Source organism: Hemiscyllium ocellatum, chromosome 15 (assembly GCF_020745735.1).
Source record: "Hemiscyllium ocellatum isolate sHemOce1 chromosome 15, sHemOce1.pat.X.cur, whole genome shotgun sequence".
In the NCBI taxonomy this organism is placed as follows: Eukaryota; Metazoa; Chordata; class Chondrichthyes; order Orectolobiformes; family Hemiscylliidae; genus Hemiscyllium; species Hemiscyllium ocellatum.
Window position 1 is genome coordinate 30,234,245 of NC_083415.1, and position 17,460 is coordinate 30,251,704.

General features: G+C 38.7%; 1 protein-coding gene across 2 annotated transcripts in view; it reads left to right on the forward strand.

The window, feature by feature from the left end:
• Positions 1-17,460, forward strand: part of LOC132822921 (cadherin-4-like) — a 672,789-nt gene that overhangs the window by 537,002 nt on the left and 118,327 nt on the right. For both annotated transcript variants that reach the window (XM_060836327.1, XM_060836328.1), the window contains 2 exons: positions 5,230-5,374; positions 13,642-13,814. In XM_060836327.1, the coding sequence (XP_060692310.1) occupies positions 5,230-5,374; positions 13,642-13,814 (318 nt within the window). The remainder of the gene's footprint in view (positions 1-5,229; positions 5,375-13,641; positions 13,815-17,460) is intronic.

Consider the following 17,460-nt stretch of genomic DNA (forward strand, 5'->3'; position numbering starts at 1 on the left):
ATTCTTTGTTCAGATCCACCAAATGTCTAGATCTGGGGGATACTCCTGCAGTACTCTTGGGAATCCTATCTATTTCCGGATCCATAATACAGTTAAAGTCTCCCCCTATAATTGTATGACGAGCACCGAGAGCCATCAATTTTGAGAAGGCTTCCGTTATAAATGTAAAGGGGTGTGCCGGGGGGCAGTAAATTTAAAATCCCATATTCCTCTCCATTTACAAGGGCTTTAATCAGAATATATTGTCCAGATTCGTCTTTTATCTGATCTAGGATTTTGAAAGGGAAATTCTTCAGAATAAGAATAACAACTCCCCTGCTTTTTGAGCTAAAAGAAGAAAAAAAGGCCTGATCAAATCCACCCTGTTGTAATTTCAAGTGTTCTTTATCCAACAGGTGTGTCTCCTTTAGGAGAGCTACATCAACTCTTTCTTTCTTGAGATTTGATAATATTTGCTTCCGTTTGTCTGGCAAATTACTCCCCTTGACATTCCAGGTGCACCACTTAACCGACTGATCAACCATAATCGTCCAGGCAAATCTGAGACCCCTCGGGAGGGGAAACCCTATCCAGAACATCCCGAGCATAGAGCATATAAAATTCACAAAAATAAAGGCTTTCTAATACACTCACAACAGTATAATAAAAACTATTTCTAAATAATAATAAAAAAAACGTATTTAAATGGAGATTTTCCCCCTTGTTCCTAGGGGGTATCACTTCCTTTTCAAAGGTCTATCGTATCATCTCCCAACCAGTGTCCCACCCTTGACCAAGGCGCTCCTCAATAGAATGAGGAGAATTCAAATATACTACAGAGCTAGAGTTAACAGTGAGCACTCTATGCACCCCTCAGCCCCCACCCACACCAACACCTGGATATATTTGGTAATGTTAATACCATGTATAAACATATATAACTATAAAATTACAACCTCAACAAGTAATAATTAAATATAATAACACAAAATAACAAGGGAAAACAACCCCGCTCCTAGAGACAGAGGTAAAATAGAATAAGGTAACCACTCCCCCCACCAACATTAACTAGACCCCCCCACGGCTTATATGTATGTATATGTATGTAGAATAATGAAAAAAACACCCCAAGGTGGGGGGAGAAAAGCGTTAAGTAGAGAACAAATAAATAAATCCCTCTCCCCACCCCCCCAAGATAATATTAAACAGTAAGGTTAAAAAAAAGAAAGGGAGGTGGTGTAAACTGGAGTGGGGGGAAGGCAAACCAACATCCATTATCTCTTACAATTTATCTAAGAGAGTCTAAAAATTCCTTAGCCTTTTCTGGGTAGCGTAAGGAGTACTGAATATTTAAGTCCCTTAAACACTTATTCGCCTCATTGATTGCCTTCCTCTTTCTGACCAGAGCTGGGGAAAAGTCCTCGAATAACGTGATCTTGGATCCTTTATAGATCATGGCTTGGGAATCTTTTCCAAGATTTCTAGAGGGTTCTAGGAGTATCTGCCTCTCCTTATAGCTCTGCAGCCAGAACAGGACTGGGCGGGGGCACTGGTTCGTGCCGGGCCCACGTATTGCAACCCGGTAGGCCCATTCCACCCTTACCTGGCCTGATCCAGCCTCCAGATTTAAAAGTTGTGGAAGCCACTGTTCAAGGAACGCTGTAAGTTGGCCTTCCTCTTCCCGTTCAGGAAGGCCCAGCAAACGAATATTTTTTCGACGACCTCGATCCGATCCACGACCGATTGCGCTGTAGTTTTGGAGGTCGCAGCCTTTAGCTCCGCCCCCCCGACTCGGCGCTTGATTTCTTTAATGTCTCGGTCGTGCTTTTGCAGCGCGGCCGAGAGTGAGTCCCATCGGCTTCAGGACTCTTCAATAAAAGTGTCGATCTTCGCATCCAGTTTGGAGATGATTTCCACAAGGCTCACAACTATAGGTAAGTCCCCCAGGGTGGCTGCGGACACCTCTGCTGCAGCTGGAGAAGGTGAGGGAGGGGTTCCTGCTTGCTGAGAACTGTGGGCTCCCTTCCCTTTAGTCATTTTTACTGAAGATTAGATTGTTTAAATTTCATACTAAGCAACTAATTAAATTAAACAGCTATTTTAAATGATTTGGTGAATGTGGTGGGAGTGGGTGACCCACTTTGCCCAAGTCTTGGGAGGAGCACTGTAGACTCAGACTGGCTGGGTCGCCGCCATCTTGGATCCCCCGCATTTCATCCTTACTGTAGATGTGCAGTCCTTATGTACGTCCATACCACACAATGATGGCCTGCAGGCCCTCAGTTTTTTCCCTTTGCAACAAACCCATCCAATCCACTTCCCCCCCATCCCACCAGCCAATAACACCCTCTACCTCGTGGAATTTTCCTCACTGTCAATAATCTTTCCTTCAACTCTTTCCACTTTTTCCAAATCCAGGGGTGGCCATGGACACTTGCATGGTGCCAAGCAATGCCTGCCTCCTTGTCGACCATGTCGAACAGTCTCTGTTCAGTGTCTTCACATGCAATGTGCCCCAATTCTTCTGCCGTTACATCAATGGCTATATCGGTGCTGAATCCTGCACCCACGTTGAAGTAGAGCAGTTCATCAACTTCACCCACGACTTCTACCCCGCCCTCAAATTCATATGGTTTATCTCAGACACCTTCCTTCCTTTTCTAGACCTCTCCGTTTCCATCTCTTGAGACAGTTACAGACTGACATTTATTATAAACCCACAGACTCCCATAACTACCTGGACTACACCTCCACCCACCCCATTAAAATTCCTGTAAAAATTCCATCCTGTTTTCCCAATTTCTCCGTCTTTATTGCTCTGACGAGGAGATGATCCACTCCCACACATCCTCCTATTTCAAAGAACATTCTTTCTCCCCCGTCATCCAGACAGCCTTCCACCACACTTCCTCCATTCCCCACTCCACTGCTCTAAATGCCCCCCAATAATAACAATAGTGTACCCCTTGTCCTCACTTTTCACTCCCCCACCTCTGCATCCAATGCATCATCCTCAAACATTTGCACCAACTCCAATTAGACCCCACCACCCAGAACACCTTCCCCATCTCTCTCCTTTCTGCTTTCTACAAGGACTGTTCCATCCAATAGTCCTTGGTTCAGTCCCAAACAATCTTTTCAGATGAGACAGAGTGTCATCTCTTGGAACCTAGTCTAGTTGGACATCTCTTCCAACCTAGCCTAGTACATCCAGTGCTCCCAATGTGGTCTTCTCTACATCAGTGAGACCAAACGTAGACTAGGTGACCATTTTGCCGAGCATCTTCGCCTAGCCCAAAGCAGCCCCCGACCTCCCAGTCACTGCCCATTTTGATTCCCCTGTCCCCTCCCACTCCCTCTCCGCCATGTCCACCCTCAGCCTCCTCCATTGCTGCAGTGAATCAGACTGCAAATTAAAGGAACAACTCCGCATCTTCTGCCTGGGCAGCCTACAGCCTGGAGGACTTAACATTGAGTTCTCCAATTTTAAATAACTTTCTCACCCATCCTCTGATGCCCTTTCCATATCCGTCTCCCCACTTCCGTTCCATCTACCGACCCTTTCTTCCAACTATCAACTGGATTCACCCTTCTCATCGATCAACTAGGGCATACCCACTACTGTGTCCACCTATCACTACCTCACCATTCAGCCACTCTTCCCACCCCACTCCTGCGTCCCCTTCTTTACTGTAGCTCCTCCTACCCCCACGCCTAGTTCCGAAGAAAGATTTTACCCGAAGCGGTGACTTCTCCACCTCCTGATGCTGCCTGATTTGCTCTGTTCTTAAGCTTTAGGAAAGAATATACGTTTCTTACACATGCATGTCTAGCCTCATACATTTACAGAAATAGGACCTGGCTATGGGTTTTCTCTGAGCTGTTGCAGCATTACCAATGTAGCTTTGTTGGAAATCCCATTCACACATGTGAACAAAAGTTCTGCCACAATTTTAATGATTAAGACAGTGAACAGGAATAGCTCTGAGGAAAGCCATGGCCAAGGTGCCAGCTCCAAACAGCTGATATTTTGTTGCTGAGTATCTTTGGAGACTGGTAATTCTGCTGAGAACCCACACCTCATTTAGTGTGCCAAGATTATGCAAATTGGAAGAGTTGCAATTTTTTTGAACATTTGCAAAAGAAATGTGAATGTTTCTGTCCAAATCTTAAATGCTAGCCACAGCCAAACTCATTCCTAATGCTGCAATGTCCCTCTGTTCTAAAGAATTGCTGTGCTGATTTTCATAATTTTGGACATTTCCAGCTTGTTACATTATGTCACTTAACTTAAGGCATCTTTGATTTTCTGTTAATTTTTCTCATAACTTAGAAGCTTTTTGAGTAATATTGCAGTGTTTTAATGTGTCGTATTCTCAAAAACCCTTTTGCCTTCAGTGAATTGGTGACTGAAAGAAACTCCAGATGACGATGAGGAAGCAGAATGATGCAGCTAATACTTACGTTGCATTTTATAATATCCTATTGTCAATTGTTAGTCTCAGATAATTATAACTTTTATTATTCAGCATGCAAGGCAAGCCATTTGCTTTTGTCAGAGGATATCTGGCCAATTCCCCAGCACAGAGAGTCCAACAGAATAGAATTCTGGATGCTAATTCTGAAAGGTATCTGTAGCACCATTTAGTACATTCCTAAAAGAATCCATGCCTTCAGTTCAGATCTCTGAAATACAGCTTCCTCTTGCAGATTAGTCTCATTAAAATAATGGTATTGTAACTTGAGCTAAGTTTTTTTTGAGGACATCAAATAGAACAGTTCTGAGTTTTAACAAATTCATTTAGGACTTACACAAGATAATCTAATTACATAAAAGTGACCAATGCATGGAAAAGACTAATAGATAGAACAGTAGAATTGAAAATCTTGGTATCATTTAAGAATCAATTGGATGTTACAGTGAAGAGACTAAAATATTCCTGGATGAAAATAATTCAGACAGAAAAAAAATGTTTCTTTCATCATAATTAACCTAAGATCTAGTGCACTATACAATGGAAATTTAGTCCAAATCTGTAATATTGTACAAACTCAAATGGACCCTTGTGATTCTAACTAGCATTTTGCCAAATGTGGTTTCACTTTCCTGTGAGGCATATGATTGATAATAACACCCATCACTGATTCTTGATGTTTGATACTTCTTGTGTGAAATGGTCTTTTGGGATTTGCTGGACTGTATAAGTTACATAAATAGCTTTGACCATATCTTGGCTTCTGTGTTTACAGCTGAGAGCACATGCAGTTGACATGAATGGAAACAAGGTGGAAAACCCAATTGACCTTTACATCAATGTTATTGATATGAATGATAACAGACCAGAGTTTGTGAACCATGTGTACAACGGGAGTGTGGCTGAAGGATCAAAGCCAGGTAAATTGTGAAATGATTAACCTAAAAAAAAGTCACTGCCATTTGTATGATCAGTGGCTTTTGATTTAAAAGTTTTAAAATCCATTTGTGTAACTTAACAATATAATGTTTTTCTAAACATCACAGAATATTAGACTTCACGGTCACAGGTGACAGTACCAACCTAAGTTCTTTACCCGAACCTTAGGATAAAGAATATCAGTAAATGTGCATACATTTGTGCGAAATGGTGATTACAGATCAACTTTGACAAAACTTTAAAATAGCCAGTTATGTCTTCACTGGATTTGAACATATGGCACAGGAGACCTTCCTTAAGGCATGAAATATGTGAGAAAAGAGTAAAACTGATGCTCTGTTTATACATTCCATGGCACTTTGATTCATATTATTTCTATTTTATATTGTTGTAAGCAATACATTTCAAAGGTATTATTCACAGACTTTCTAAAACATTTTTGACTTTGTTGCACATGATTTCATGGTGTGCTGTTATATTTCAAAGTATTTATAATACAAAAACAAGTTATTTGATCCAACAGTGCATGCCAATATTTCTGCTCCACATGAACTTTCTCCAGCTTCTTTTCTGCAAATTCCATCAACATATCCTTGCATTTACTTTTCTAACATATGCTTGCCTAGCTTCCCTCAATTGCAAGTATATTATTCATCTCATGTATTATTCATCTCAATTACTCCCTGTGATCATGATTTCTATTTTTGGGGAAATAAGTATCTCCTGAAACCCCGATTAGATTTTTACATATTTTTCATAGGATGTGGGCATCTCTGATGAGAACAGCATTTATTGTCCACCCTTATTGCCCTGAAGAAGGTGTCGTGACCTAACTTCTTGAACTACCACAGTCATCCATGTGCAGGGACATGGATGATACATTTAGAGAGTTCCAGGATTTTGACCTAGCAATACTGAAGGAACAGTGTAATAGTTCCAAGTTGTGATCATGTGTGGCTTGGAGGGGAACCTGTGGGTGGGGATGTACCTATGTTCCCTTGTCCTTCGAGATGGTAGAGGCAACAGGTTTGGAAGATGTTATTTGATGATCCTTGATGAGTTACTTGTAAATGATATACCCTACTGTCCCTGCATTGATGGTGGAGGGAGTGAATGTTGAAGGTGGTGAATGAAGTACTAATCAAGTGAGTTGTATTGCCTTGATTCATGCATTTACTTGGAGCTGCACCCATTCTGACAGATGGAGAATATTCTGTCACAGTCCTACAATTATGCCTTGGACGGTTATTGGATATCTAGGATGTGACTAAATCACTGCATTTAGCCTCTGATTTGCTCTTGTAGCCATTATATTTCTCGGGCTAATCCAGTTCAGTTTCTGGCCAGTAGTAACCTCCAGAATGTTGATCATGAGTGATCAACATTGAATATGAAGGGATGATTTGAATTTTCTCTTGTTTAAGATTGTTATTCCCCAGGACTTGAGTGTTGACATAGTGGCTCAGTGATGGGGCGGCATGATGGCTCATAGCGCCAGGGACCTGTGCTTGATTCCCCTCCTTGGACGACTGTCTGTGTGGAGTTTACAAATTCTTTGCAAGTCTGTGTGGGTTTCTTGCGGGTCCTCCAGGTTCCTCCCATTGTCTAATGATGTGTCGGTTAGGTGGATTAGCCATGGAAAATGCAGAATTACAGGGATAATAGGAGCTGGATCTGGGTGGAATACTCAGCGGAGGATCAGTGTGGACTTGATGGCCTGCTTCAAAGGATTCTATGATTCTACGAAATGATACTTGTCACTTATCAGCCCAAAACTGGCTATTGTCCAGGTCTTGATGCATGCGGTATGGATTGTTTCAATATACTGCTTCAGTATGTGTGAGGTGTCATGAATGGTGTTGAACATTGCTCAATCATCAATGAATGTCTCCACTTCTAGCCTTACAATGGAGGGAAGGGCATTGCCTGGAGATGGTTTGACCTGGAGAACTCCTGTCCTGGAGTTGAGGTGATTCAGTTCTGACAGTCACAGTGATATTCCCTTTGTGCCAAGCAGGAAGAGGGGCTCAAGTTCCACTACTGACTGGATCCAAGTCCCCACCCTTGGCTCCTGACCAGCCTGTGTTGGCCCGAGTACAGTAGTCCCATTCGTGAGCTAGGCACAGCAATCTCATCCTAAACCAGCACCCTGGCTCCTCCAATGCACAAAAAAATGCACCCAATCCTAACCCAGCAGCCCCATTCTAAGACGAGCACATGTGGCTCTGTAGAGCCCTGGACCCTGAACCATTGGTCTCCGAGGACCTGGTGCTTAGTATTCCATATATCTGTCCCATTCATAAGTAGAAATATCTTTTCCATGTCTATCTTATCAAACCCTTTCATAATCTTTAAAGATCTCTATTAATTCTCTCCTTAGTCTTCTATTGTTGTCTATCACTGTAGAACTTTAGTGATTCATAAAATTATTGCTAATGATTTTCCTTGACCTTTTCTAATTTTTGTCCAACCTCCAAACATAATTTGATCAACTCTTAGACCTAAACATTTTCCTTGTTGCTGTCTTCTGCGACTTTGGAACTGCCACCAATTCCTTTCCAAATAACCAGATATACACTTAATGTGGGTATAATAAACAATATAAGCTAAGGATTTGAGGCACTTTTGAACAGTGATTAAAATATTGTAGATTTAATTTTGTTAGAAATGTTGGTATTAATGATCTGTATGAAAACATTTGCATCTTATTTTGGGTACAGGGTTAACTTACATTGAAGGACTAATTATAGCTCTGATCCAAATCCTAAACAAGCCTCATCAAGAGCCATAAATCATGGTATCACATTAGGCAAATCAATGTCTGGATTTGCCAAGAGCAGTCTCCTTTTTTCTATTTGTTTTATTTACGGAACAGCTTGTGTAGTTAGAGAAAAAAAGGATAAATTAGCTAATAGAAGCAAATGTGTTTTTAATTGTTTGAAATGTACCTTTTGTAGTCTGATAAAAGTTAATTTGAGTGTTAAAATTGCACTGAAGCATCTTTTCATTTGAATTAAAGGTATTCCAATGTTGAAATTGAACAGTCATTTTATTTGTCTTAATAATATGAACTTTATTTTTACTGTTCAGATATTTGATTGGACTTTGAGTCCACCAAGGAAATAAATGAATTTCAAAAGATTGGGATCTTACATTAGTAATTGCTCATTTTCTGGTTAAAAGGATTTATTTATTTAGTACAATTAATGCTTTAAGGGTTAAAAGCTTGCTAGTGGAATAAGTTTACAAATTATAAGTCTTGTTCTCCAACAACATGATCTCACGGGCATGAATATCATTAATTTGGCACATTTTGCTGTGACATCCTTTTAACACTGTGCAGAGTTTCAAACTTGTAAAAATTGTATAATGAACTGAAGTATTTTATGATTTTTAAAAAAATTTACAACCAAGTGGTGTTCTTCTTTATTTTGGAATGTTTTCTGGTATATGGCAAAGATTATCTCTTCCCTTGCTAGAAATAATTTGAATTTTGTAGAAAAAAATAGGTACAGATGTGAAAGATGCTTGTTTTAATTGCAGATTATTTCCTGCTATTACTGAAATTTCTTCTTAAATATTCATGAGTGATTTGTTATAAACAAAAGGGACTCCTTTTGGCCTCAACTGTTGAGAAATTGACATCAAGGAAAGGACGAGTGAAGATTTTCTTTTTGTACAGATTTATTGGTGCTTCCTAAAGTGATAAAATGCTGAACATATTGTCATTCAAGATGCATATGAAAGACAACTTCAGAAGAAAACTTTACATTTGCTCTAATTCTGACCACTTATTTTCTCTCTTATTTTCACTTGCATTTCTCTCAGTTTGGTCGTCATTTCTGGTTTGATCTTACATGATCTCATCTAATAAACTGAATAACTAATAACTGTGTTCCCCAACTCCCTTTTTCCTCCTTACCTTCTGTTTTTCTGAACTGGCTTCTCAAAGATAAGGTAGACAGATATGAAGCCTGGTAACAAATGTAACAAACTTCGCAATGTGCCAATCTTCACACTGCCGTGTCTAACCTTTCCTTTGAGTTAATTATGTTTTATTTTCAATAAAGTCATAGAAACAACTTGAGCTAAAACCTTGTGAAAAATCATGTCTTGAATTTGTGAGCACCAGCCAGTGTCCATTTGCTCCTTAAATTGTACAGAATTAAGTAAATAAAACACTATAACCCGGTGTTATGTGATTTTTTTACTTTGTCCACCCCAGTCCAACACCGGACCTCCACATCATGTACAAAATTAAGTCAGTTTATGTTTTGGTAAATCACTAAGCCTTATCAAATATCTTCTATATTTTTTAGCTGTGCTATTTGCTTTTTCTAAAGGAATATTGTTCCCATGTTAAATAATATGTAACTTAACATCCAGAAGACTTGCTCATCTTCAAGAGAGCAGTTTTAAATCTTGATACCTTGATAATAATGTATATCTGAGAGTGACACTGTCACTGACATAGCAATCTAGTAGTGTCATTGGAAATATAGTATAACGGAATCTTAACAGTACAGTGAATAGCATATAATTCTGCAATTTATGAAATGAAACCATTATCCAAATAACATGGGTTACTTTGATCTATTATTTTTAAGTCTTTTTTAAAATAGAATCACTTTGTTCACCTAATTTTAAAGTAATCACTTATTTTAAAAGTATAAAAGACTTATTTTGATGCTTATAATTGCATTGTACCATGTGACTTAGTAACTATCTTTATTAGGCAGGATCACTGCATATTTTAAAACCATAAACGAGCAGATTCTTGAATGACAATAGAAACAGTATATTGGGAGTAGCAAAAATAGTGAAATTTAACCCACAATCAGATCAGCCATTATCTTATGTAATGGTGGAACAGATTCAAAGGGCTGAATGGCCAGCTCCTGGTCCTGATTTATATGTACACAAAAAAAAACTTAAGGCTTAAGCTTTAAATTTGTTTCCTTAAAATCTAGATATTGAACAAAAATTATTTTTTAAAAATCAGCAACACGATATTAGCAATACATTTTGAATATATCATATCCTTGCTGTGCAGCAAAGAGAGCTCCCACTTTCAATTGTGTCATCAATGGAAGGTACTCAGTGGAATGTATTCAACTGGGACAGAGGCAAGACAATGGAAAGTTCACCTTTGTTACATCCTGTTCACCTATTAATAATTGTGTGCTGAGAAACAACAGCAGAGGTCTGAGAGCTGGTTGTTAGACCTGGGAGACAAAAGCAAATATTTGAAAGCAAATTGTTTATTTTTTTTAAGGAAAACATCAGTTTCCATTAAAGTATGTGTCTTTCAGCATTACAGAGTTATTTGAAATATTAAATCATATTGTAAAACTCAATCTAATTAATAAATTATCTCAGTGCAAGATAAGAACTTGACAAATCTCTATACTAATTAAAATAATGTAATTTTCTTTCCTGTGAAACATATTTGGGACTTTTAGGAACTAATATGATATGGAAACAGTGTAACAATGCCTCGAAGAGTGCTGCACAAATTTGTGCAAAAATATTTTCATTTTTCAGTGTTTCCTCTTTCTTGCTGTTCAATCTAATTCACACACAGAAAAGCTAACCAATATCTTTGATTGGGATAGATGTAATCCCAGTTCATGTGTCTTCACAATTACAGACAAACAACTGGCAAAGTCAAAGAAAAGGAGAATGGCTGTGATATTATGATCAGAAATAAGAATTTGTCAGTTTAATGTTACTTATTTCTGTGGATTGATGAATACTTTGCCAGGAGAGCTTATATTTTGAAGACATATTAGCTGGAGATTAACCAGGACATTTCTTTTTAGTAGTTTATCACCACCCTATTCCATTACTCAAATAGTGAATAACTAGTGTGGTATCTATAACATATCCTCCCAAGGAAATAATAACATGGGCTAATGCACTGATGCAACTTGGTACTTAAAATTCATTTGAAAATTAAAAGGTTTAAATTTTTGGCCTCACTGATTTGAGTGGAAAGCCAATTATAACTTGAATTAGTTTCATAATTGAATAGTGATTTAAAGGGCTGTGAAATTAATACTTTAGGGCATAGAGTTGTATTTTTGTACTGATTTATATGAAGTAACAGGGTTGAAGTTCAGGTTTTTAATAAACATTAGTAATAATTTTGTAGACCAATTCAAACTCTGACATCCACTTGCACTGCTGAAGCAGTGTATATATGTGAGCAATGGGGAATATGGATCAAATGATTTCATATTATTGTATTGGAAGAAATAAAATACTGTGATTATTTGATGCAATTGTCTTTTATTTTATTCCGTTGATTCAGTCAATAGTCTTTATTTAGTCATCTTGTCTCATTTAATCTTGTGTTCAAATTGTGGTGTGCAGAACTAATGATAGATTAGTGAAGCAAACATGGAATGCATTATAGTTTTGTAATTCAATTAGGCTAGGGCTTGATAAAGTCCAGATTAGTTGTTTTTAACATACTGTATATAAAAAAAGAGTTGAAATCTTGATAAAAAGGAGTGGGTGAGCAAGGTGTAAGGTTGAGAAGCCAATTGGCATGTTAGCATCAGTGAGGTTCCTGCTATCTTCCCATCACAACAGGTATTAATTTCTAGACAGGAACCAAAGCTTGGCTTTCCTGCACTGTCACCATTTATGAGCCTAAAATATTCATGTGATGACCACTTAATGTCCTCATCCTCCTATTGTTGAATGATTTCAACTCCAAGGGAAACAAGAAAATGTTGACATAGCCAACTGGTAAAACAATGTGGAAGGGATATCAGTATGAGTGATTTGGGCAGGGATGTTGAGTTTCCTTCAATCTTTTACCAGCTTGTTGAAGACTAAGGTCAGGGGATAGCTGCCAACAACCACAGCCTGGCTCTCATTTTTGACCCGTATGCCATCCTAACCCATCAGCTGCAACCTCAGAATGTCTCCTAAACAGGACCTGCCTTTCTTGTCAGTGATTCACCATCTGGGAGACCACGAGGTAGAACTGCAACAGCCAGGTCCTCTGCTCTGTCATTGCAGAGTTCTGGAGCTGCTGACCTTCGATTTGCCAGTCACTCCACCTTGATAGGACTTCCAGCTCCATGGTCTGGAATTCTGGCAAAAAAGCCCACCAGTAGCCAATTACCTGCTGATTGCTAGAAAATCCGGTAGGCTTTCTTATCTCAATAACCAGCTTAGACTTGATCTGCAAAAAACTGAGAAAATCCCAACCATGGTTTTAAATAGCATCTTTCATGGCTTCAGGATGTCCAGAAGTGATTTAAAATCCATGTATTATTTTTGAAGTGTAGTCAGTATTGTGCACAATGCTGTTCCATTTATGGGTGGTCAACTGAGTCGCGGATGACATCCACTAATACTTTCCTTAATCAAATTAAGCTTCTTCAGGATGGAACTCTATTAGGGATTTGACCAGTGGCCACTAATCCTCAATTGAATCCTGTACGATGAGAATGCTGTTTGGATTTTTAAAAATGTGCCTGAATGATATCAGTATAAATGGTTGTGGTACAGTCTCAAACCTTGACTTTAATCTGTTCTCTGTCCCCATTCCATCATGGAGGTTACTGGATACTGCTTTTGTTGCACACCCAAAGAAAGTGATTCACACAGTAATCTATTTGCCCTCAGACAATAGCATTGTGAGCTTAAAACAGGTATAAGCAGCTTCTAGGTTTTCGATACTGGTATATGAAACAAATGCACTGCACAGCTTTCCTTAGATTCTACTCTACGTAACACGTGATTAGAATGTTTTTCTATTTGACTATAGACCTGAAACATTTCATAAATGTGACTTCCATTGTGATTTTAGTGGCTGTATAAAGCACATTGGAGAGAGATGAATTTTTAGATCAAATCTGTGGTCAATGCCACCTGGAGACTTCCTGTAATACAGAAGGGAGTATTTATCCTCCAACTAGTTTTGTGCAGTTACTACCCATTAATCTTTTGAAATTATTGTTTGTTTTAACTGATTTCGTAGCAGAGTAGGTTGAAACCTCAGGTCTGATATCGCAGTTAGCAACAAATAAAATTAATCTGTAGATTTTATACAGTGCAAAATTCACCGAGAACATGGCTAAATTAAATAATGTAATCAACAATTTAGCACGCATTTTCTGGGATCTTGTAAAATTTTAAATGCTTCATGATTAATGCAGTTGATTAAAAATTTTAATTTGTAATGAATATGGGAAAATATTACAGGCACTCATGTACTCTTTATTGTTAGGTTCGTACGTCATGACAGTAACTGCCAATGATGCTGATGACCCAACTACAGCCAATGGTATGGTGAGATATCGAATCTTGTCCCAGTCTCCAATCAGCCCATCACCAAATATGTTCACCATCAACAGTGAGAATGGGGATATTGTTACTGTAGCTGCTGGACTTGACCGAGAGGTGAGATCTTTGGTTTTATTTCTTTCAACATTAAAACATTTTAACAATCTGGTTTGGTTATTCTTTTAGATTAGATATTCTTGGTACTCTTGTTATTCTGCCTTTGACTTTGATGACTAGAAATTGTATTTATTCCAGAGTGACAGAATGAAAATATATTTATTCCATTAGTTTTACAGTATCTCATTTCTCTTGAAATAAATACATGCAACAAAACTATCCTGTAACCAAGATTCAGTTTACCATTAAAACACCAGAGAGTTGGAACTGAGTGGGGTGTGAATAATAGTATAATCAACAAATAATATGAAAGCTCAAAGTTCCAAGTAATACCAGCATGATATGCTATAATATTCCACTAATGCAAATCAATTACTTTATTTGTTTAAATACATTTTTCTTAAAGTGTATATTTGATTTCAAACAATATCTCCCATTGCTCTGGATATTCCAAAGATTTTGACACTCCTGGATTTGTTTTAATTAAAGAAATGCAACAAGAAAAATATTCCTTTAAAAAAGGGGTTTCTTTTCTCTCCAGAGTAGCATTTAACTGTCATAGCATGTTGGCAAAACATGAATGAAGAATGAAGTCATGTCAGGGCAAATACTTTTATGAATACTTTCATAAAGGCTATGTTTTCAGCCTTTGGTTCAGACAAAATTACACAAATCTTCATCAGATCATTTTTTAAAAAAGAAACTTTAAACAGAATGATTCAAGAAAATCCTCTGAAAAGACCAAACTATTGCACCATAAGCTTCAATTGTTATGATTTTGAAAATATAATTTGAATATAGCATGAGCAATAATTTTCCTTGTGACCATCAGTAAAAAACTTACTTTTTGCACCATGTATGATCCTTTAATGCGATTTACAGTTTTCAACACCAACTGCAGGAGTCAGTTAACTGGACTGAAAGAAAAGCAAGGAGTACTGTTAGCCTGCCAGAACAGATCAAAATGAATTTGTTCCAGGGGTCATTTCCCATTTTGGGACATACATTGAATGATAATTTTTGAATCCTGGCCAAGCCTTTCCAAGTCACAGAATGGATCAATAACCAGAAGACATTGGTTTTAAGTTGCCTTAAGTGACTTTACTTAAGAGAAGATTAGGATTTCCATAATGACAATGTATGCAAGGTGGGGGAGATCAGGAGAGGGGAAAGTGATATAGTGGTGGCTGGGAGTAGTGATGGAGAGAAGTGATTGGGAGAGTATTGTTTAGGAGTGCATTACATGATTTGGAGGATGGAAAAGTGATTGGATTATGCCAATTGGAAGAAAGTTTGACAATGATGGCTTTTTAAAATCATTCACTACAGCCCATAGTGCATTAGGTACAATCATAGTGTTAATATAAAGCAAGCTGTGTTACTGAGGTAATGCTGATATAATTCCAAGACAGGATAGTGTTTTGCTTGGGGGAAATAGCTGATGGTTGTATTCCCTGAGTATTTGTCTTTATTCTGTTTGGCAGTAAAGGTTGAAAGTTTGGAAGGTGCAGTTGAAGGATCTTTGGTGAGTTACTGCAATGCACTTTGAAAGTGGCATGCACTGCAGACATAATGCATAATGGCACAGGGAGTGAATATTTAAGGTATTGGATGGAGTGCTAATCAAATAAGCAGCTTTGTCCCAAATGGTGTTGAACTTCTTGAATGATGTTAGAGTTGCACTCATCCAAAAAAATGGAGACAACTCAATCACATTCTTGTTTCTTGTACCTTGTAGACGGTGAACAAGCTTTGGAGAGTCAGGAGGCGAGTTACTGCAAAATTCCCAGCCTCTGACTTGCTCTTGTAGCCACAGGATTTATATTGCTGATACAGTTAAGTTTCTGGTCAGGAGTAATCTCTAGGGTTTGTTGATGTAGAAATTAGTTAAGCAATTGAATGTCAAGGAAAGATAGTTATTTTCTCTTGGAAATGGTCATTGCTTGATACTTGTCCCTTATCAACCTAAGTCTGATGTAGCTGCAATCCTGTTATATGTGAACATGAGTTATTCATTATCTGATGAGTTATAAATAGTAAAGTGAGCAATGTGCAATTATCAATAATCATTTGATACAATGATGAGGGAAAGATCATGATCAAATAGCCAAAACACTGTTGAGATGGGAGACCTACGTGATAAGCTCCCACAGCAATGTTCTGTGACTGAAATGACTAATCTCTAACAACCTTAAACAATTTCCTCTGTGTTAGATATGATTGGGAGGTGTGACAAGGTAACTGAGGCACTTCAGGAGGATTAACAGAGGATGATCAAGAGTTTGTTGTATTTGGAACTATTGTGGAATCAGGGATTATCATGGGAGACTTGGATTATCCAAATATAGATCAGAGTCAAAATAGAGTAAAGGATAAAGAGGGGCACGGGTTTCTAGAGTGTGTTCAGAAAACTTCTCTACAGCAGTTTATCTGCAGTCCATTCAGAGAGGAGTTAAGAATCACACAACACCAGGTTATAGTCCAATAGGTTTAATTGGAAGCACTAGCTTTCGGAGCACCGCTCCTTCATCAGGTGGTTGTGGAGGACACAATTGTAAGACACAGAATTTATAGCAAAAGTTGACAGTGTGATATAACTGAAACTATACATTGAAAAATACCTTGATTGTTTGCTAAGTCTCTTTTGATTGGCCATGAGAGTTTCACTTCTTTCATATGTAAATCACAAAACTTTTTTTAAAAGTTACATTCTCAGGTTAACTGTAACAATTAGTGTTAGCCCAGACCTGCACCAATCAACCACACTGCCCTCTGGCCCAACATTTCAACTCCCCCTCCCACTCTGCCGAGGACATGGAGGTCCTGGGCCTCCTTCACCACCATTCCCTCACGACCAGACGCCTGGAGGAAGATCGTGTCAACTTCCGCCTTGGAATACTTCAACCCTAGGGCATCAATGTGGACTTCACCAGTTTTCTCATTTCCCCTTCCTCCACCTCACCCTAGTTCCAAACTTGCAGCTCAGCACTGTCCCCATGACTTGTCCTACCTGCCTATCTTCTTTTCCACCTATCCACTCCACCCTCCCCCCGCCCCCAACCTATCACCTTCATCCCCTCCCCCACTCACCTATTGTACTCTATGCTACTTTCTCCAACCCCACCCTCCTCTAGCTTATCTCTCCATGCTTCAGGCTCTCTGCTTTTATTCCTGATGAAGGGCTTTTGCCCGAAACGTCAATTTTACTGCTCCTCGGATGCTGCCTGAACTGCTGTGCTCTTCCAGCACCACTAATCCAGAATCTGGTTTTCAGCATCTGCAGTCATTGTTTTTTACCAAGGTGTTGAAGGTGTTAGCCCCTGTGTTCTTTGGCACTCATACATGCACCCTCTCACAGACCTAGACCCCTTTGCACACACGGACACATATATACACACACACTCACACAAACACACACATACACTGTCTGTCACAGACACTCACAATTCCCCACCACAGACAGACAGACACACACACACACACACACAATGTGTACTTGCAGAGTTACATTGTACTTTGCTCAAAAGCTGCATGAATCCATGTAAGAGTCTGTTAACTCATTTTTTAGGTTAGAATCAGTCTAAACATTATGGCACAGACAGGGAACACAGGGGGCTAACACCTTCAACATCTTATCTGTGCTGAC